We start from the raw sequence: 22,591 nt of genomic DNA, 5'->3' as shown, positions 1-22,591 counted from the left end.
AAAAATCTAAGTAAATGCATAAACACGAAGACTAAAACACATAACAAACTATTCATCATGGTCATGATCATCAGATCTAACATTAACAGCATAGTCATTTCTTCCTTGATTTTTTTTTTTTCTGTGACCATGTGCCTTTTTAGTGGCACTTGTTACAGGTACAGCAAACTGACTAAATCTCTCAAAATTCAGCACACATTTTTACTTGTACAGTCATTCCTCCTGATGCGCTAGCATGTTTTAAAGTCAGAACCCAGGGTGGACCACTCCTCTGTGCATCAGTTGGGGACGTCTCTTTGCTGCTGACTTGTCTCCACCCAAGATGATCCCCTGCTGGCCCCACTATGGACTGGACTCTCACACTATTAACTAGATCCACTCGACATCCATTTCACCGGTCGCCCTGGGGGGGTCCCCACATCTGCGGTCCGCCCCGAGATTTCTCATTGTGCCCATTGGGTTGAGATTTTTCTTGCCCTGATGTGGGATCTGAGCCGAGGATGTCGTTGTGGCTTGTGCAGCCCTTTGAGACACTTGTGATTAAGGGCTATATGAATAAACTTTGATTAATTGATAGATTCCTCGCAACATTGTGCTTCAAATATTGTGGCTTCATCACATCGCAGATTTTACTGTATTTTTTATAATACGTAACAAACATGTTTTGTCCTAAATCAAGCCTTAAATTTAATTAAGTCTTTGTTGTGTCTTATATGTATTACAGGGCAATATTTGTATTATTTTCTGTTATTAAGTTGTGGCAATCGATACTCAAGTGGGACTTGAGTTTAGGACGAACAAACACTCCAACATGATGGCTAATCTTGTTGCTATCTTCACCGCGAAAATCAAGTCAACCAAAATTTGTCGGAACACATTTTGATGCAATTCACCCTTAAAGGGGAACATTATCACCAGACCTATGTAAGCGTCAATATATACCTTGATGTTGCAGAAAAAAGACCATATATTTTTTTAACCGATTTCCGAACTCTAAATGGGTGAAATTTGGCGAATTAAACGCCTTTCTATTATTCGTTGTGACGTCACATCGGGAAGCAATCCGCCATTTTCTCAAACACATTACAAACACCGAGTCAAATCAGCTCTGTTATTTTCCGTTTTTTCGACTGTTTTCCATACCTTGGAGACATCATGCCTCGTCGGTGTGTTGTCGGAGGGTGTAACAACACGAACAGGGACGGATTCAAGTTGCACCAGTGGCCCAAAGATGCGAAAGTGGCAAGAAATTGGACGTTTGTTCCGCACACTTTACCGACGAAAGCTATGCTACGACAGAGATGGCAAGAATGTGTGGATATCCTGCGACACTCAAAGCAGATGCATTTCCAACTGGACTGGACAGATTAGCTTTCAGGAAAAGAGAGCGGATGAGGGTATGTCTACAGAATATATTAATTGATGAAAACTGGGCTGTCTGCACTCTCAAAGTGCATGTTGTTGCCAAATGTATTTCATATGCTGTAAACCTAGTTCATAGTTGTTAGTTTCCTTTAATGCCAAACAAACACATACCAATCGTTGGTTAGAAGGCGATCGCCGAATTCGTCCTCGCTTTCTCCCGTGTCGCTGGCTGTCGTGTCGTTTTCGTCGGTTTCGCTTGCATACGGTTCAAACCGTTATGGCTCAATAGCTTCAGTTTCTTCTTCAATTTTGTTTTCTCTACCTGCCTCCACACTACAACCATCCGTTTCAATACATGCGTAATCTGTTGAATCGCTTAAGCCGCTGAAATCCGAGTCTGAATCCGAGCTAATGTCGCTATACCTTGCTGTTCTATGCGCCATGTTTGTTTGTATTGGCATCACTGTGTGACGTCACAGGAAAATGGACGGGTGTATATAACGATGGTTAAAATCAGGCACGTTTAAGCTTTTTTTAGGGATATTGCGTGATGGGTAAAATTTTGAAAAAAACTTCGAAAAATAAAATAAGCCACTGGGAACTGATTTTTAATGGTTTTAACCCTTCTGAAATTGTGATAATGTTCCCATTTAACTCATGCCTCATGAAGAACACATCTTCACATTGGTGAAACTTTGCAGCAAGCTTTGTCAAAAGACAAGATGTACCAACGCACCACTTATAGTATAGCGGTATAGCTCGGTTGGTAGAGCGGCCGTGCCAGCAACTTTGAAGGTTCGATCCCCGCTTCCGCCATCCTCGTCACTGCCGTTGTGTCCTTGGGCAAGACACTTTACTCACCTGCTCCCAGTGCCACCCACACTGGTTTAAATATAACTTAGATATTGGGTTTCACTATGTAAAGCGCTTTGAGTCACGAGAGAAAAAGCGCTATATAAATATAATTCACTTCACTTCACTATCAACTGTCAGCTATCAACTGGAGATGAACTCTGTTGATGCATTTCACATCATCAGCTCCCCATTAATTTAGTGAGCCTCTAGCTTGAGAGATGTAGAATGACAATGTGGAACGTCCAATGATAACAACATGGAATGCTAACAACGCGGCCAATGATTGTAGCTGTGACTGTCATGTTTTTGCAGAACACCTTTCTCCCGTGCTTTCAGCACATCAAAGCCCAGTTCTAACTTAGAGGAATTCCCCAGGATGTGGTGAAGTATTTCCACGTAGTGGCCGTGTTGTAGTGGCCATAGCAATCACGCTTAGGGGATCCTCCAGTGAGTACTGTAATCTACAGTAGAACGCACTCAAGGCTATTTACTATATTGGGTGAAACAAGTGTAAAGGTGACTATATTGGTCTTATTTCATGTTAAGAAGGCTCTAATTATATTGGAAAACTTATTTAGAAGGTCCTAAACAGTTGTTATTTATGTTCAAAATGTTCCATTAATTAATGATAATCTTAATTCGCAGTAGTTCACTTACTAGAGCCAATTAACCATGATAAACGAGGGACGAATGTACTTTGTTCCTTCTATTATTGCAGGGGCTATGTTTCAGACCCTCCCCGGGTGTTAAGTAAATTGCTGCAAATTAGGGACACTTTTATTTTTATGACTTTTGTAAATATTATTTGCATTAAAGTTTTTATAAGCCCTCCACACACACCACAGAGCTTCCACACACATTTATAAACACTTAGTTTGCTCTTCAAACACTTCGTACACTCAAATTCCTACGGAATTTTAACATGAAAACTTCCATTCGTACTCAAATGTCAATGTACTCAATGGTACATAAAACATTTGCAATGGACTGAAACTGCAGAATGCCTACACTGTACATCTTCTCTACTATATATTTAGAAATAAAACTTGGATGTACCCTAAAGTAGTCAAAACGGTGCGGCTAATTGATGGATTTTTCTTCGACAACGGCCATAATGATTTGTATTCAACAAATCATTTTCATATAACACCGACAGAGACACTGAAAATATGTGCTATTGTTTGTGCTGTGGCGGCATCTTTTGAGCGAGTTCGCTCACTTCAGGTGCCGTGGGTGGTAAATGTACTTCCTGTTTCGTGAACGTGAACCGGAAGTGTAAGTCCTGTTTCGTCTACTAATGGTCCATAGCGTTTCTGCTCAAAAGGATTCTTCATTCGTCACTCCAAACGATGCTTGTAAGTTTTATACTATAACTAAAACTGTTTATATTTACTGAACCGTCCCATGTGTGATGTCTGTAGCAGTGTTTTCATTTATATTTGTAAGCGTTGTTAGCATTAGCAAATATGTAGGGATGTCCGATAATATTATCGGCCGATAAATGCGTTTAAATGTAATATCGGAAATGATCAGTATCGGTTTTCTTTATTATCGGTATCGTTTTTTTTTGTTTTTGTTTTTTTTTATTAAATCAACATAAAAAACACAAGATACACTTACAATTAGTGCACCAACCCAAAAAACCTCCCTCCCCCATGTACACTCATTCACACAAAAGGGTTGTTTCTTTCTGTTATTAATATTCTGGTTCCTACATTATATATCAATATATATCAATACAGTCTGCAAGGGATACAGTCCGTAAGCACACATGATTGTGCGTGCTGCTGGTCCACGAATAGTACTAACCTTTAACAGTTAATTTTACAAATTTTCATTAATAACTAGTTTCTATGTAATTGTTTTTATATTGTTTTACTTTCTTTTTTATTCAAGAAAATGATTTTAATGTATTTATCTTATTTTATTTGTATTCATTTTTTTAAAAGTACCTTATCTTCACCATACCTGGTTGTCCAAATTAGGCATAATAATGTGTTAATTCCACGACTGTATATATTGGTTGATATCGGTATCGGTAATTAAAGCGTTGGACAATATCGGAATATCGGATATCGGCAAAAAGCCATTATCGGACATCCCTACAAATATGCTAACTAGTTTACAAGTGTCTGTGTTAGTGTTACTGTTTTAACTTACAATGGCATTATTTTTCTACTATCAAACATGATCAAACTTTATTGCAGACTCCAACGTCCAAGTAGACATACAATCACATACAAAATACAGTATAAAAGGCATTATCACATAATATTAAAAACAGTGCTCGTGCATTTTTAGTGAAAGGCATCTAATAAATAAATAAAAGCAGCAATAACATTTTTTTTTTAAATCCTTAAAAAATTTGTCTACACTAAAACGTCACCATGGAGATATTGAGTTATACTGCCGTGTAACAGGCACCGTTTGGAAACAATTAAGGTATGTAAATAAACATTTACAAAACGTTTTGTACTGGTGCGGCTAATATATGTAAACATTTTTTATTTATTCTCAAATTTGGTAGGGACGGCTTAAATACTGGTGCACTCTTTAGCCCGGAAAATACAGTAGTCGACATTGTTGACAAAAATGGAATACAAGATTTGTTGCCGACAAAATAATTTGTCAATAACAGTCAGTGAAGTCGTCGCTCAAGTTTTTCCGGACGAAAACTAAATTTGAAGAGTCATCGCGACTATTGAAATGCAAGCAACAGACAAAGAAAGAGACGTGAAAACAAATTATACAAGGTAATACATTCTCTTTAAAGGGGAACATTATCACCAGACCTATGTAAGCGTCAATATATACCTTGATGTTGCAGAAAAAAGACCATATATTCTTTTAACCGATTTCCGAACTCTAAATGGGTGAATTTTGGCGAATTAAACGCCTTTCTATTATTTGCTCTCAGAGCGATGACGTCACAATGTGACGTCACATCGGGAAACAATCCGCCATTTTCTCAAACACATTACAAACACCGAGTCAAATCAGCTATGATATTTTCCGTTTTTTCGACTGTTTCCGTACCTTGGAGACATCATGCCTCGTCGGTGTGTTGTCGGAGGGTGTAACAACACGAACAGGGACGGATTCAAGTTGCACCAGTGGCCCAAAGATGCGAAAGTGGCAAGAAATTGGACGTTTGATCCGCACACTTTACCGACGAAAGCTATGCTACGACAGATATGGCAAGAATGTGTGGATATCCTGCGACACTCAAAGCAGATGCATTTCCAACGATAAAGTCAAAGAAATCTGCCGCCAAACCCCCAGGAAAAGAGAGCGGATGAGGGTATGTCTACAGAATATATTAATTGATGAAAATTGGGCTGTCTGCACTCTCAAAGTGCATGTTGTTGCCAAATGTGTTTCATATACTGTAAACTTAGTTCATAGTTGTTAGTTTCCTTTAATGCCAAACAAACACATACCAATCGTTGGTTAGAAGGCGATCGGCAAATTCGTCCTCGCTTTCTCCCGTGTCGCTGGCTGTCGTGTCGTTTTCGTCGGTTTCGCTTGCATACGGTTCAAACCGATATGGCTCAATAGCTTCAGTTTCTTCTTCAATTTCGTTTTCGCTACCTGCCTCCACACTACAATCATCCGTTTCAATTCATGCGTAATCTGTTGAATCGCTTAAGCCGCTGAAATCCGAGTCTGAATCCGAGCTAATGTCGCTACACCTTGCTGTTCTAGCCGCCATGTTTGTTTGTATCGGCATCACTATGTGACGTCACAGGAAAATGGACGGGTGTATATAACGATGGTTAAAATCAGGCACTTTGAAGCTTTTTTTAGGGATATTGCGTGATGGGTACAATTTTGAAAAAAACTTTGAAAAATAAAATAAGCCACTGGGAACTGATTTTTAATGGTTTTAACCCTTCTGAAATTGTGATAATGTTCCCCTTTAAAGTATTATCTAGATGGCATTTTAAAAGAAAGCAGAGAATACCAAGATGAATACAGAGGAATAACATCAGGGCTTTTCCTCGCAGTGTATCAGTTTGACCATAACGAGGCTGACAGAGCTGTCATTGACAATGTTGTTGCAAGTAAGAGAGTGGCCGGGCGGCGATGTGGGGATGGATAGAGCGCTGCGGACTGAATTGGAGATAACAGGCGACGTGACAACTGAATTGCAGCTGACGGCCCTGTGATGCCTTTTCAACAAGACAGCTTGACAACGTTGCACACCGTGAGGCAGGCGAGAAGAGAGACACAGAAAATTTGAGGGAAAAGTCAAAGGTTGGAGAAAAAAATACACAAACAAGTAAGAGAAAGAGCACAGGGTTGAAATATAACATAGAGGATAGATGTTGGAACCAAGACAGAAGTATGCAAAAGCTGCTGCAAAATAGAATAGCACATCATATCCTCCTCCCTCCTGTTTACTTACATGTTGCATTTGTGAGCCGAAAGGTGACTGACTTGTCTTCAATGTTACACACATTGCGGACCGACACCTGACACGTGTAATCAGAAAAATCCTTCGTTCGCAGGTTTTTCAGCTTCAGCACCTTGGTCTCACCCTATATTAGGAAAAGAAGAACACATATGTTTTAGAATTAAACTTACTGCGCTGCTATTTCGCTTTGATGACAGATCTCTGTTTGCTTTATTCTAATTTACTGCCAAAAGTGAACTGAAATATTTTGAATTTTTGATGAGCCTTGGTACAATAAACAGACACACCAACAAACACGCATGCCCTAATTATTTCCACAACCTTACATTGGATGGCTTAAAAAAACAAAAAAACAGCATGATGTGGTTGGAAAAGATGAAAGGGGGTTGTGAATGTTTCCAACTGTTTTAGTAACAGCTGTGTGCGTTCAATACTGTATACGCATCTACTGTGGATGTTGGGCGAATCAATTCTTAGCCAGTCTGGACGAGGACTCGGCTGCCAGGACAATTGAACCCATGGGAATCTGCTTTGTGCTCTGATAAACAGAGAGAAAAGGGGCCTTTGTGCTTGTGTTTTCAGAATGGGGAATTGTGTTTAAAGACTTCGGCTGTGTTTATAGAAACTTATTTGGTGGTCTGGCCAGTTTGAGCAGGAAGGTATATTAAGTCATTCCTATTTCAACAGCAATATAGCACAGTTATTGTAAGGGCACAGATGTACATGTTTTTGGTTTTGCTTGTTTACTCTTTAGTAGGGATGAAACTATATCAAAATCTCTTAGTACAGTACCATGGTATTAAGACCATGGTTTGATATTATTGTAGTATTGTAAGAAAAAAAAAATGACTTGAAAAAAAATGGCTTGGTATGGAAAATGTAGGGCTACTTCTGTTAATGATTAAAACACACTTACTGTAAATAAACACAAACCTAATGCTCAAATGTTGTATTCCTATTTATTACTACCAAGAGGTATTTTGAAAGTGCAAAGAACAGTGAAGGAAGGAACAGTGTTTCAAGTAACAAGCAAATGTAAAAACTTTTCAGTTTACCGGTAGTGTCTTTAAAAGACGTGCTGTCATGGCGACAACTTAATTGAAATGCCTCACAAATTGATGTTTGGCATGGCTTACATTGGTTTTGCATCAATTATCTTTTGCGTTGATAATTAATCAAGTGACTTCTCATGTTGTTTGTATTTCCCGACTTGTTGACGATCGCGGTCGGGCAATATCTACAAACTGTATTTTACAGTTTCATAAGGAGGTCAGCCAATTTGTGTGTACAGCGGTTGGAAGGCGAGGCAGCAAGAAGGTAGGTTGGTTAGTTAGATACTTTGTAGATAGATAGGAATTAGGAAGGTAGGAATGTCGCAAGCTAAATTTGTACTAAAACAATTGAAAAGTGGTTTTATAGGTTGGAAAGTAGGCCAGCACCTAGATTGGTCGGTCAGATGCTCAATAGATTGAAATGTAAAACATGTGGAAGGTAAATTGGTAGATTAAAAAGTATGACTTTAGGACAGTAGGGAGACAGATAGTTTGGTTGAATATTGATTGATAAGTAGGTAAGCAGAAAGGGTGGTTTGGTGGCCGGTTGTTGATAATGGTTGTTGGTTCAATTGTTTATTGGTTTTGTCAGTCTGTAACTAGGAAGGTAAGTTAATTTTAGGTACAAAGTTCAGCCTCTCGGCGGGTCATGGGTCGAGAGATCGAAAGATATGACAGCTGGCAGGTAGGATGGAAAGATAAACAGTAGCTGGATAGATATGGCGGTTGGAAGATATGAAAAGATTAGATTATAGTTTAGGAATTTAGGAAGTTTGGAACACGGGGAGATAGATAGTTGGTTTTAATTGTTGGTGGTGTCAGTCTGTACGAGGGTGGTAGGAAACTAGGTCGGTAAGAATATAATTTGGTAGCTTGCTTGTAAGTAGAGAGGGTAGTCGGTTGTTGTGGGCAGATTGTTTGGAGGTAAATCGGTGTGGAGGTTGGAATGTAATTGGATACAAAAAAGAGGGTAGTGATGTAGGAAAGTAAGGACAGAGCAAGGTAAATTGGTTGAATGATAGGTAGGTCAATACTTGAAACGTAAATTGTTTGAAAGTTGGGTGGTCAGTCATTGGTTCATGAGGTCTGGTAGGTTGTTTTCAGGTAAGAAGGTCAGTCAGTCAGTTGGTAGGTAAATGGGTTGGTAGAACAGTCAATAGGTATGGAGGTTCAAGGGTCTGTAATCACGCATAGAAGAGTAGTCTGTCACGGAGCTAGAAGGCTTTTAACAAACAATTGCCAGAAGTATTTATTATTACTGTTTTAACTGTTTTACTTCTTCAGCTCTCACTGGATCGGTTCGCAGCTGAGTGTGAAGCGACTGGGATGAGAATCAGCACCTCCAAGTCCGAGTCCATGGTTCTCGCCCGGAAAAGGGTGGAGTGCCATCTCTGGGTTGGGGAGGAGATCTTGCCCCAAGTGGAGGAGTTCAAGTACCTCGGAGTCTTGTTCACGAGTGAGGGAAGAGTGGCTCGTGAGATCGACAGGCGGATCGGTGCGGCGTCTTCAGTAATGCGGACGCTGTATCGATCCGTTGTGGTGACGAAGGAGCTGAGCCGGAAGGCAAAGCTCTCAATTTACCGGTCGATCTACGTTCCCATCCTCACCTATGGTCATGAGCTTTGGGTTATGACCGAAAGGACAAGATCACGGGTACAAGCGGCCAAAATGAGTTTCCTCCGCCGGGTGGCGGGGCTCTCCCTTAGAGATAGGGTGAGAAGCTCTGTCATCCGGGGGGAGCTCAAAGTAAAGCCGCTGCTCCTCCACATCGAGAGGAGCCAGATGAGGTGGTTCGGGCATCTGGTCAGGATGCCACCCGAACGCCTCCCTAGGGAGGTGTTTAGAGCACGTCCGACTGGTAGGAGGCCACGAGGAAGACCCAGGACACGTTGGGAAGACTATGTCTCCCGGCTGGCCTGGGAACGCCTCGGGATCCCCCGGGAGGAGATGGACGAAGTGGCTGGGGAGAGGGAAGTCCGGGCTTCCCTGCTTAGGCTGCTGCCCCCGCGACCCGACCTCGGATAAGCGGAAGAAGATGGATGGATGGATGGATGTTTTAATATGCATGGTTTTACTTGATTTTAACTTATTTGTCCTGTAAAGCACTTTGTGCACCATTGTGATGTTGTAAGGTGCTATACAAATAAACATTGATTGATTGATTGATTGATTGATTGATTGATTGATTGATTGATTGATTGATTGAAATGGGTTCTGAAGTAGATGGTTTGAACAATAGGGGTATGGCTTAGAAGGTTGGTTAAACAATCCCCAGGTAAGTAAGTAGATAAGTAGGCTAAGTAAATACCTGAGTGTAAAGCGGCTCGTAGATGTCCACCCCATTGTCTTTGCTTTGTTCGATGAGCACGTTGGCACGCTTCCAGATGAATCGAGCTGGCGGGTTGGAGTTGACGGTGCAGCGCAGGAATACCGTCTTCTCTTGGTAGTAACTGCCACGCACGTCACTGATGGTCTGGTGAACCGTTAGAACTGGTGTGTCCAGGTCTGGAAGAGTGGCAAAATATACAAAACGACTTTAAATCTCATGAACAACTTTAGATTGCATTGCTGTGTTGTGTTGGCTAACTGGTTACACACGCTGACCAAAGTTGCACCAACATAATCCTGTTGATTATAATTTCTAACAAGCAACAAATTGTTTTGTTTTTTTGCCATTTGCCTGTCTTGTTTTGACTTTCATTTACACTATCTCTACTTCTCTTGGTCATGCCTCTTATCTAACAATTTGCCTTGCCTCCATGTTCATTTGCTTATTACCAGTGTCTTTGCTACAGCGAAAACAATTTAAGTTTGGAGGCTGCTATCCCTCTAAAAGTCACTGCCACATTCAGTCCTTATCAACATCCATCCGTCCATCCAACTTTATCTATCACTCTCATTCTTTTTAAGGGAAGTTATTACTATGGACTGTGTCCTAATTGAAATATGACATATACATAATGGAAACACAACCACAAATCCTTGCTTGTCATTGCCGCCGCTGAGCGCCTCGCTCCAACATGAGAGCATAGCGCACGCGAAGGAGTGTACTGTATGTACTGTACTGATTGCATTCTTGATCTGACACGTGCGGATTAACCATTTTACAGTATGATGTTGAAAAGGGCAGTGCTGTCACGTTAAGGTTGCGTTACACACGCAGGCACACGCACATTCTGAATACAAACCCCGTTTCCATATGAGTTGGGAAATTGTGTTAAGATGTAAATATAAACGGAATACAATGATTTGCAAATCATTTTCAACCCATATTCAATTGAATGCACTACAAAGACAACATATTTGATGTTCAAACTCATAAATTTTTATTTTTTTTTGTAAATAATCATTAATTTAGAATTTCATGGCTGCAACACGTGCCAAAGTAGTTGGGAAAGGGCATGTTCACCAGTGTATTACATGGCCTTTCCTTTTAACAACACTCAGTAAACGTTTGGGAACTGAGGAGACACATTTTTTAAGCTTCTCAGGTGGAATTATTTCCCATTCTTGCTTAATGTACAGCTTAAGTTGTTCAACAGTGCGGGGGTCTCCGTTGTGGTATTTTAGGCTTCATAATGTGCCACACATTTTCAATGGGAGACAGGTCTGGACTACAGGCAGGCCAGTCTAGTACCCGCACTCTTTTACTATGAAGCCACGTTGATGTAACACGTGGCTTGGCATTGTCTTGCTGAAATAAGCAGGGGCATCCATGGTAACGTTGCTTGGATGGCAACATATGTTGCTCCAAAACCTGTATGTACCTTTCAGCATTAATGGCGCCTTCACAGATGTGTAAGTTACCCATGTCTTGCGCACTAATACACCCCCATTCCATCACAGATGCTGGCTTTTCAACTTTGCGCCTATAACTATCCGGATGCTTCTTTTCCTCTTTGGTCCGGAGGACACAACGTCCACAGTTTCCAAAAACAATTTGAAATGTGGACTGCGGCGTTTCTGGTTGTTGTTGATAAACGGTTTTTGCCTTGCATAGGAGAGTTTTAACTTGCACTTACAGATGTAGCGACCAACTGTAGTTAATGACAGTGGGTTTCTGAAGTGTTCCTGAGCCCATGTGGTGATATCCTTTACACACTGATGTCGCTTGTTGATGCAATACAGCCTGAGGGATCGAAGGTCACGGGCTTAGCTGCTTACGTGCAGTGATTTCTCCAGATTCTCTGAACCCTTTGGTTAAGAAAGGTTTTTCTTAAACTGTTCAACAATTTGTTCACGCATTTGTTGACAAAGTTGTGACCCTCGCCCCATCCTTGTTTGTGAATGACTGAGCATTTCATGGAATCTACTTTTATACCCAATCATGGCACCCACCTGTTCCCAATTTGCCTGTTCACCTGTGGGATGTTCCAAATAAGTGTTTGATGAGCATTCCTCAACTTTATCAGTATTTATTGCCACCTTTCCCAACTTCTTTGTCACGTGTTGCTGGCATCAAATTCAAAAATTAATGATTATTTGCAAAAAAAAAAAATGTTTATCAGTTTGAACATCAAATATGTTGTCTTTGTAGCATATTCAACTGAATATGGGTTGAAAATGATTTGCAAATCATTGTATTCCGTTTATATTTACATCTAACACAATTTCCCAACTCATATGGAAACGGGGTTTGTACAAAGCTTCTGGTTCCAAGAGAGGACCGGAACAGATGGCACGTAAAAACACTTAGCAAGTACTATCACACAAATTCTAATTAAGTTGCATTAAACAATGACTGTACTGTACTATTTACAACCAATACGAAAGCGGTTAATTTCAATCACGAGATGTTGGAAATAGCTGATCAATCATTTGTTTGCATAATCTCATTCTTCTGAACCATCGCACACAAAAGGGTCAATACTTGCCAGTGCTATTATGTTTTATGAAAAACCCACCACCACGGAGTGGGGCTACTATCAAATCCCAAAGTTTTGCCCTATAAGGCAGATTGACTTGAAATTTCTCACACTGTTCAATGCGCTTTAGAGGACTGACGAGCACATGTAAGCAAGATTGGTTAAAAAAAAAAAATGTCCGCCATCAAGCAACATGGCTTTGCAAAGTAAAAACAATGGCTGCTGTTCCCCTCTGTACTTTACAAAACAATGTCAATGTCGGCTGTTCAGATTTACTTTACAAAAGAGAAGTGTAGGATACTTCTCTTGTTGCCTTATTTGTATTTGACTTTATTAAATGTATTTATATTATCATTTAGTGCAGCCGGGCCAGAGCAGGAGGGGATAGAAAGAGAAAAAAAGGAAGACTGGGGGAAATTGTTGGGACAAGAGGGGGATTAGACAGAGAGACAAAAACAACAACAGCAAACAACAACAACAATAGAGCAACATCAGCAAATACGACATGTACAAATATGATGGTAAAAGTAATAGCAAATAAGCAGTTAGCGAAAAATAAAAAATAATACAGAAATGACAATGAGCATTATTACACTACAAATGGATCAATACAAATACCAATAGAAATAGCGCTATTGATAACTTACTTTACAATGTCAACATACTATAGAGTCAATAAAACAACAAAGCAGGGAGTTAATTTCATTTATGTAGGCAAATATTCACTGTGATTAATCACAATTAATTCAAATTCAAAAGTGTGATTAATCCGATTCAAACATATTAATCATTTGTACAGCACTAGTTAAAACTCATTACAACATATTCCTAACTTGTTTTAAATGATTTATGTTTTGGGGTAGATTAGCAAGTGGAAAGGACGATGTAGCTCTCTGAGCAGCTACTGCCATCTTGTCAAGTTAAAAACTTCAGGATGTTGCCTACAGCCACAGGTGTTAATGGTGTTTTTTTAATTCCACAAGAAGTAGAGGCCCCTGGCAGTTACTTGTAATTGTAAACTGTGACTACACGATACTTAAGCACTGTACAGTGCAAGCATTTTAATCACATTTGTGAGTAAAACTACATTGTCCGAGTATTTTTTTTTAAAAAGCAGCACACGTGCAAACAGATTTTAACCCGTTAAATAGCATTTTGCTCTTAAAATAAATCCATCCAAATTTGATTAAACTAGAGTAACATTTTCACACGTATAGCATGTTTGTATAGCATATTTGAAATAAACTTAAACCATAACCAAATGGACAAGTGATTGGTGCGGAATTGTCACTGACAGAGCTAAGTGTGTCTGTCCCTCCTGCGCTATGCACTTACACAGTCTTCCAACACGGAAGAAACAAGGTCTCAGCTGGAGGAAATGGCCAATAAAACTACGTTTTTTTTTCACCCCCTTACTGTAAAACTTGACACAAACTGCATTGTGTGCTCGTAACTACGAGGGTCGCAGGGAATATTGAAAAACAAATCAATGATTGAAGTGACAAACTTGCCATCCAAACAATACTCCGTTTGTAGACAAGATCATACAGCCATGGAAGCACAGTCAATATATTTATTAAGCAGAAGAAACACAAACCAGTGAACAAATTAAAAGAGCTGCTGTCAGAGCCGAAAAACTGCCACAGCTGGCCTGCTACGTTAACAAAAACAGCTGAAGCTAAAATGTCTTTGCGACTCAGCGTGAGTGTGGACTCGCTGACGTCACATGTCACAAGGCAACAGGCACCACCTTTTAAAGGCACACATGCAAACACACACACTGCTCTCTTATAAAGTTTATCTCAACTGTATTGTGCCAGGTATTAGAAGTTTTTTTTTCAAGTAACACTTTCCCTAATAATTAATTACATTTATTGAAGAGTAATTTAGTTTGTAACTCAATTATTTTGGGGGAAAAGTAACGTCACTGTAATGAAGTATTTACACAGCCTGTCACACAGCATCAAGAAGCAGTTGGCAGGTTGGTGTTCCCGGTTAAAATATTTGTGTGTATGTCCTATAACAATGCTTTCCTATAAAAACAACATTGGGGTAGCGTGGCTCGGTTGGTAGAGCGGCCGTACCAGCAAATGGAGGGTTACAGGTTCGATTCCTGCTTTTGCCATCTTAGTCACTGCCGTTGTGTCCTTGGGCAAGACACTTGACCCACCTGCTCTCAGTGCCACCCACACTGGTTTAAATGTATCCTAAAGATGCAGATAATGGGTTTCTCAATGTAAAGTGCCTTGAGTTTCTCGAGAAAAGCGCTATATGAATATAAATCACTTGTTAAAGGTTAATTATTTTCATGTTTACGTTGAAACATTTCAGGGCACTTTATACCATATGTTGTGTTTTTGTTGGCTGAATAATTGATCATGCTTTGTTTTAAAGAAGATCGGTGATAATTTGACTTTTCTTATATTATTTGTAAGGCTTTTCTTATCTCAAAACACATAAGATGAGATCTTAAACCTTCTTACTCGATGGTATCTCTTTTTGTGTATTTGGGATCCCCATTAGTGCTGAAAATGTAAAATTAAGGCATGGTGGAGATATTTAGTTACGACAACGGTTATTTCTATTTATGGGTTAGTTTATGGGCCAAACTATATCAGGATATGAGTTTTAATCCATATCGCCCAGCCCGATTACTAGGGATGATGCTCGAAACCGGTTTTCCCGGTTGTTCGATAAGAAAAGAACCGAGTCCTCGGACTCGAATCCCTTTTTGAGAACCGGTACCCGTTATCGAGACCACTATAGTAAAGAAAAAGAGTTGGTTCTTTATTCGAATCCCTGGGAACGACTCCCGTCCCGACAAGAAATGCCCCGTGGCACATCACAAGAAATGACGTCACGTAGCTCAGTCATTTGTCACGGTGGGGTGCAGCGTGCTGCGGTTCGTTCCCGGGACGCAAAACTGACGGCTCCGGACGAAAGCGTGCAGGTAGGAGATGACTTATTTCTCATAAATCATACACATTACAACAGACAGGAACGAAACAAAAGAAAAGCGTGCCGTTCGCACGAGAAGCTAAAGCAAAAACTTACTTAGCACAGGAATCCTTGAAGCTAAGGTAACTTTAGCACAGGAATCATGAGATCGAAAACCAGAATGCCAACGTAACTGTTGCAAATGCAAACAATGAAGCCACGACGAGTGACCGGAAAAGGCAGGCTTGAATAGAGTCTCTGATGAGCAACAGGTGCGCGTACAAGGCAGGTGAAAATCATAAGTAACCATGGTGACTAAAACAAACCCTCGAAGTGCACAAAACAACTAAGGAAGTCCAAAACTAACAGAACATAACTAAACAAAACATGATCTGACCACATCATAATACATCACAGTTTCATATAATTTCACTTTACAGGAGTAGGAAGAAGTAAAGCTTATTTAATCCTACCCCTTTCCCACTTCATACAAATATATACATCATTTACTGACCTTTTTATAATAAAATATCTGTGAATTAGCACATACAACAGTTTTGTAATATGTAATGAATTAATTCAGTCATTATTAATATACTGAGATGAAGAATATCTTATTTTCAACAAGGTTGAAAGTATTTCTCATAATTCTTCTTCTTTGTACTTTGTAAGCACTATTCATTTGAACAACCTCTTAAACTGGATCATATCAGTACAATGTTTAACTTCTTTACTTAATCCATTCCATCATTTAATTCCACATCATTTTAGCTGTTTGCAATTTTACCAAATTCTCGAACTTAAATATTTTTGACTCAATAAATAAAGTGTTTGTATGTTCTCTATATCCAACATTATGTATCAGTCTAATTAATTTTTTTTGTAACACGGTTAACGAATGTAGCGCACATTTGTAGTTATTTCCCTACATTTCTGCACAATAACTCAGATATGGTAATACTATAGTAGCGAGCAGTAGAGAATGTGAAGTGATTTGTTACACCAAATATTGTGTTTTTTTCCATATACAACAACCTATCTGGACTCGATAAGAGAATCGATAAGAGAATCGATAAGGAATCGGTTCGATAAGAGGATTCGATAATAGGCTCGAACTCGATAATTTCTTATCAAACATCATCCCTACCGATTACTCATGTTAGCGACAGTGCTAGCACAGTGTAAGGATGTTCTGTGTATTTAATTGAGCGTTACAGTAGGCCTCATGATGACATTGTGTTTAAATGTATGAGTGCACATGTGTACCTCGTTTAAGCTGGTAATAATGACATTTTGATATTTGAAACATTTCATATTTCTCCTGATTTTTTTCTGTGCAACAAAAAAAATGTTGGTGGGATTTTTTTTTCCATTTAGTAGCATCGGTGCTACTAGTGGGAAAAGCCAAGTGTACAGCTTTTGTAGGTAATAATTGGAGAACTGTGTGGTAACCTTATAAAAGTATTTGTTTAAGCTGCTATCCCATGAATGCATTTGGATTGGGAAGGCTAAAAGTCGGATGTGTCGCAGCTTTTTATTGCAACATTGTTTTGTGTGATTTTTTTAAGGAAGGTACTCCAAAAAATTACAAAATTGAAGTACATTAGCTTGCAGTTAAAATACAATTTAATGTCCTCAACGATGTCCGCCGACTGTTTTCCTTCCTCCCATGCCACTTTGGTGTCCTCAGCATATATATATATATATATATATATATATATATATATATATATATATATATATATATATATATATATATATATATATATATATATATATATATATATATATATATATATATATATATATATATATATATATAAAAATAAAGACCTGCTCAGTGGCTTTGTGGTTAGAATGTCCGCCCTGTGATCGGTAGGTTGTGAGTTCAAACCCCGGCCGAGTCAAACCAAAGACTATAAAAATGGGACCCTGTCACATGGGGGTCACATATTTATGCGGGATCGTTCCTCCGATGCAACACGAACACTCCGGACAAAAGCGTGCAGGTAGGATTTGGTTTATTTAACATAAATAGTAAATGGATACAAACAGACAAAAACAAAACAAAAGGAAAGCGTGCCGTTCGCATGAGAAGCTAAAACAAAAACTTACTTAGCACCGGAATCAGGAATCAGGAATCAAGACCAGGAATAAACAAACGTGACTGTTGCATACAGCAAACAAGGAAGCCAGGACGAGTGAACTGAAAAGCAGGTTTAAATAGTGTCTCTTGATTAGGCACAGGTGTGCTTCCCGAATAACAGAGGCAGGTGAAAATAATACGTAACCATGGTAACAAACTCAAACAAGGAAGTGCACAACCAGGAACTGAGGGAGTCCAAAACTAACAGAACATAACTCAACTAAACATGATCCGGACCACGTATCATGACAGACCCATTACCTCCCTGCTTGGCACTCAGCATCAAGGGTTGGAATTGGGGGTTAAATCACCAAAAATGATTCCCGGGCGCAGCCACCGCTGCTGCTCACTGCTCCCCTCACCTCCCAGGAGGTGGCACAAGGGGATGGGTCAAATCCAGATGGTAATTTCACCACACGTAGTGTGTGTGTGACTATCAGTGGTACTTTAACTTTAACTAATACCCTGGATGTGTATGTAATGCTGCTCCGATATTATTAGGATCACATACCATAGCAGATTGCGAAGGTGTCCAAAAAGTTCCCATTTCAAGTAAAACCCGAGCGTGGTGTACTGCGATTGACCCGGCTAAGCTGCTTAGTCTAATGCTTATTCCACATTTACTCTAGATCTGTTTGCTTGAGATTTTCACAACACTCTCTGAAGTGTTCACCTGTTCTCCCTCGCTTTCATCTCACCACGGACACCCTCATACACCGATAACGACAACCCGCCGCTCACGACAAAAAAGCTCAGCGGGAGGCGACACGGCGAGGTACCAGCAGGCGCTCCGAGAGGCGATGCCAGCGTACGGGCCTTCAAAAGCTGGGCACCTATCAAAGGCATCTGCTTTGCCTTGTCTGGCGTGGCCATGTATGAAGCAGCGCTGGCAAAACAGCAAGTCTGAGCGCGTGCAACTTCATTTATTTGATTTTCGGGAATGTGTTTTAGCACGCCAGCTCTGTGTGCTTGCCTAAAGATTATCTGCGGCACCCATGGCACCGGGTGTCTAATGCAAGCTGAGGGATGGTTGCCATTCTGCTTGTTTTTCAGTCTGCGTGAGGAAGACTGACAGCTAAACAAACAAACAGAGACAGTGGATTCTCAAGGAAATCACTCGATAAATGCACGCTGAAGAGGCTTGTCATGTCATGTCATGTAGAGGCTAAGGATCATGGTGTTTGATCAAGTGATGTGTGTGAACGCCGGGGAACACAGGGGGGTGGGGTCGAGCCAGATGTGTCAATAGGTTCTAAGGAGAGGGGGAGACTTGGCCCAGTCCCCTCCTTAAAGGGGAACTGCACTTTTTTTTGGGAATGTTGCCTATCGTTCACAACCCTAATGAGAGACAAGAACATACCGTATTGTTCGGACTATAAGTCGCAGTTTTTTTCATAGTTTGGCCGGGGGTGCAACTTAATACTCAGGAGCGATTTATGTGTGAAATTATTAACACATTACCGTAAAATATCAAATAATATTATTTAGCTCATTCACGTAAAAGACTAGACGTATAAGATTTCATGGATTGATTGATTGATTGAGACTTTTATTAGTAGGTTGCACAGTGAAGTCCATATTCCGTACAATTGACCACTAAATGGTAACAACCGAATAAGGTTTTCAACTTGTTTAAGTCAGGGTCCACTTAAATTGATTCATGATACAGATATATACTATCATACTGTATATACTATCATCATAATACAGTCATCACACAAGATCATCACATTGAATTATTTACATTATTTACAATCCGGGGTGTGGAGGGGTTTGGGGGGGGGGGGGGGTTTGGTTGTTATCATCAGTCATCAACAATTGAGAACAGAGAAATGGATATTGGAACAGTGTAGGTCTGACTTGGTAGGAAATGGACAGCAAGTAGTGGGCAGAGAGAGAGAGAGAGAGAGAGAGAGAGATAGAGAGAGAGAGAGAGAGATCAGAAGGCATAAGAAAAAGTATCTGCATTTGATTGTTTACATTTGATTATTAACAATCCGGGGAGGGTGTTAGTTTAGGGTTGAAGATGCCTGGAGGTGAACGTTAATTGCGGTTTTGAAGGAGGATAGAGATGCCCTTTCTTTTATACCTGTTGGGAGTGCATTCCACATTGATGTGGCATAGAAAGAGAATGAGTTAAGACCTTTGTTAGATCGGAATCTGGGTTTAACGTGGTTAGTGGAGCTCCCCCTGGTGTTGTGGTTATGGCAGTCATTTACGTTAAGGAAGTAGTTTGACATGTACTTCGGTATCAGGGAGATGTAGCGGATTTTATAGACTAGGCTCAGTGCAAGTTGTTTTACTCGGTCCTCCACCCTGAGCCAGCCCACTTTGGAGAAGTGGGTAGGAGTGAGGTGGGATCTGGGGTGGAGGTCTAGAAGTAATCTGACTAGCTTGTTCTGGGATGTTTGGAGTTTAGATTTGAGGGTTTTGGAGGTGCTAGGATACCAGGAGGTGCATGCGTAATCGAATAAGGGTTGAATGAGAGTTCCCGCCAGAATCCTCATGGTGCTTTTGTTGACCAGAGAGGAGATTCTATAGAGAAATCTCGTTCGTTGGTTGACCTTTTTGATTACCTTGGTTGCCATTTTATCACAGGAAAGATTAGCCTCTAGAATGGAACCAAGGTAGGTGAACTCATCTTTCCTGGTGATAACAATGTCACCCACTTTTATAGTGAAGTCATTGACTTTCTTAAGGTTGATGTGGGACCCAAATAGGATAGATTCCGTTTGGATAGCTTGTTGTCAGCGAGCCAGGTGCATGTTCTACAGAGTTCAGCACTGAGGATTTTCTCCACCTGTGACTTGTCCTTGTTTGATACCAGCAAGGCCGAGTCATCCGCAAACAAGAACAATTCACAGTCGCATGCCGATGACAAGTCGTTTATGTATATTAGGAACAGTAAAGGTCCCAATACACTGCCTTGGGGGACTCCACAGCTCACCGAGGGGGGGGACACGGTGCCGTTCACCTCTACCACCTGCTCCCTCCCCTCCAAGTAAGATTGCATCCAGCTCGATGAGGTTTTGTCAAATCCGATTGCTCTGAGCTTATCCAACAGTATAGCGTAGTTAACGGTGTCAAAGGCCTTCTGAAGGTCCAGCATGACCATGCCGCAGTATTTGCCCGCATCCACCTCATGTTTGATGTGGTCGGTCAGATAGAGAAGGCATGAATGGGATTTAGCGATTAGGAGTGACAGATTGTTTGGTAAACGTATAGCATGTTCTATATGTTATAGTTATTTGAATGACTTTTACCATAATATGTTACGTTAACATACCAGGCGCGTTCTCAGTTGGTTATTTATGCCTCATATAACGTACACTTATTCAGCCTGTGTTATTTATTTGAAATTGCCTTTCAAATGTCTATTCTTGGTGTTGGGTTTTATCAAATACATTTCCCCAAAAAATGCGACTTATACTCCAGTGCTACCGTACTTATATATATTTTTTTCCTTCTTTATTATGCATTTTCGGCCGGTGCGACTTATACTCCGGAGCGACTTATACTCCGAAAAATACAGTATATGTTTTTATTTTTTTATGTATTCTAACTATTAAATAAACGCGATCAAATATCGGCTTACAATGGAGCCTATGGGAACCGCTCTATTCTTCCAACAAAGCCCTTAAAAAACATCCAAACACCTCCATTAAGGTTTTATATACATGTTGTAAGTATATATGTAATGTAGTAACACATTTATAATTGTATTTAGCCTTTATTTAACCAGGTAAAATCCCATTGAGATCAAAGATCTCTTTTCCAAGGGAGACCTGGCCAAGAGGGCAGCAGCAAGGTTACATTAAAAACAGTAAACAACACATAAAACATCACATTTACAACATTAAAACTTGCTTACATAACACATGCGCATACAGACAAGGTAGACTGCAATCCTTTCACAGAAGCTTTAAACTCATTTAATGTAACAAGAGTTTGAAGTTGAATATTCGATTGTAGGTTATTCCAAGCCTTCGGTGCTGAAAACCTACATGCTTTCTTGTCCAGTTCAGTTCTTAATTTGGGGACGACAAATTGCAGAACATTCATTGAACGGAGATTGTGACTTCCTTGTTTCTTTGTTAAAAGACAAGACAGATAACATGGAGTGATACCCAGAATGGCTTTGTAGATGAACACATACCAATGATTGAGGCGTCGTTAATAGCATGTAATATTTACATATTTTGCTTATTTTAAGCATACGCGGCACATTCATTTAAAAAAACGCATCACAACGTTTGCTTTTTTTTCCCCACTACATCAATGATTACTACTCACTGCAGACTTCATGAGAGCCGACAGACATAATAAAACATCACTTACTATACAATGTCTGCTGTCATTAGGATGCCGACTGATATAATCTTGTTATATTCACATTTAGATGAAGAATGACTCATAATCCTCGCCAACCAAGCATCTGTTTGTGTCGTTCTCGCCATTTTTTTTTAGGATCTTAAAGATTATAAAAATGCTTGCAAGATGTGGCTAATAGGAGTCAGCGTTGTAACCCTCAAAGCCTTATAAAACAACTTCAAAACCCTCCAACGTTTTATACACACTGCAAGTATACATATAATGTAGTGACAGACACGTTCATAACAATATGTAATATGTGTTTAATATTTACTGTATTTTGGTAATTTTATGCATTACGGGAACTTCTTTCTTCAGCGCATTTATTTCCATTTCCATAGCAGCGCACTTCCGACTTTTGCCAACAAATGTGTGTTCTTACTTCCGGAAACAAAAGTGAGTGTGTTATAATCATGGCAGATTCGGTAACAAACAACAAAGACAACTATTTTTTAGAAAAATTAGGATTCACAACCTTACCTTTTTGAAGTTGAATATACGTAGGATGAAACTGTTGTCTATGGAAGCGAGTACGAAGAGAGGGTGAACCATTGGAGCAGATTGAAGCCAAGAGATTGAGGTC

At 39.9% G+C, this 22,591-nt stretch overlaps 1 protein-coding gene across 3 annotated transcripts in view; it reads right to left on the bottom strand.

The window, feature by feature from the left end:
• Positions 1–22,591, bottom strand: part of mdga1 (MAM domain containing glycosylphosphatidylinositol anchor 1) — a 535,716-nt gene that overhangs the window by 162,957 nt on the left and 350,168 nt on the right. For all 3 annotated transcript variants that reach the window (XM_061964377.2, XM_061964378.2, XM_061964380.2), the window contains exons 5-6: positions 9,998–10,194; positions 6,629–6,761 (exon numbers count right to left, since the gene is read on the bottom strand). In XM_061964377.2, coding sequence (XP_061820361.2) covers positions 6,629–6,761; positions 9,998–10,194 — 330 coding nt within the window. The remainder of the gene's footprint in view (positions 1–6,628; positions 6,762–9,997; positions 10,195–22,591) is intronic.

Source organism: Nerophis lumbriciformis, linkage group LG06 (assembly GCF_033978685.3).
Source record: "Nerophis lumbriciformis linkage group LG06, RoL_Nlum_v2.1, whole genome shotgun sequence".
Taxonomy (NCBI): domain Eukaryota; kingdom Metazoa; phylum Chordata; class Actinopteri; order Syngnathiformes; family Syngnathidae; genus Nerophis; species Nerophis lumbriciformis.
The sequence above is the reverse complement of the archived record's forward strand: the minus strand, read 5'-3'. Positions and strand labels throughout refer to the sequence as shown.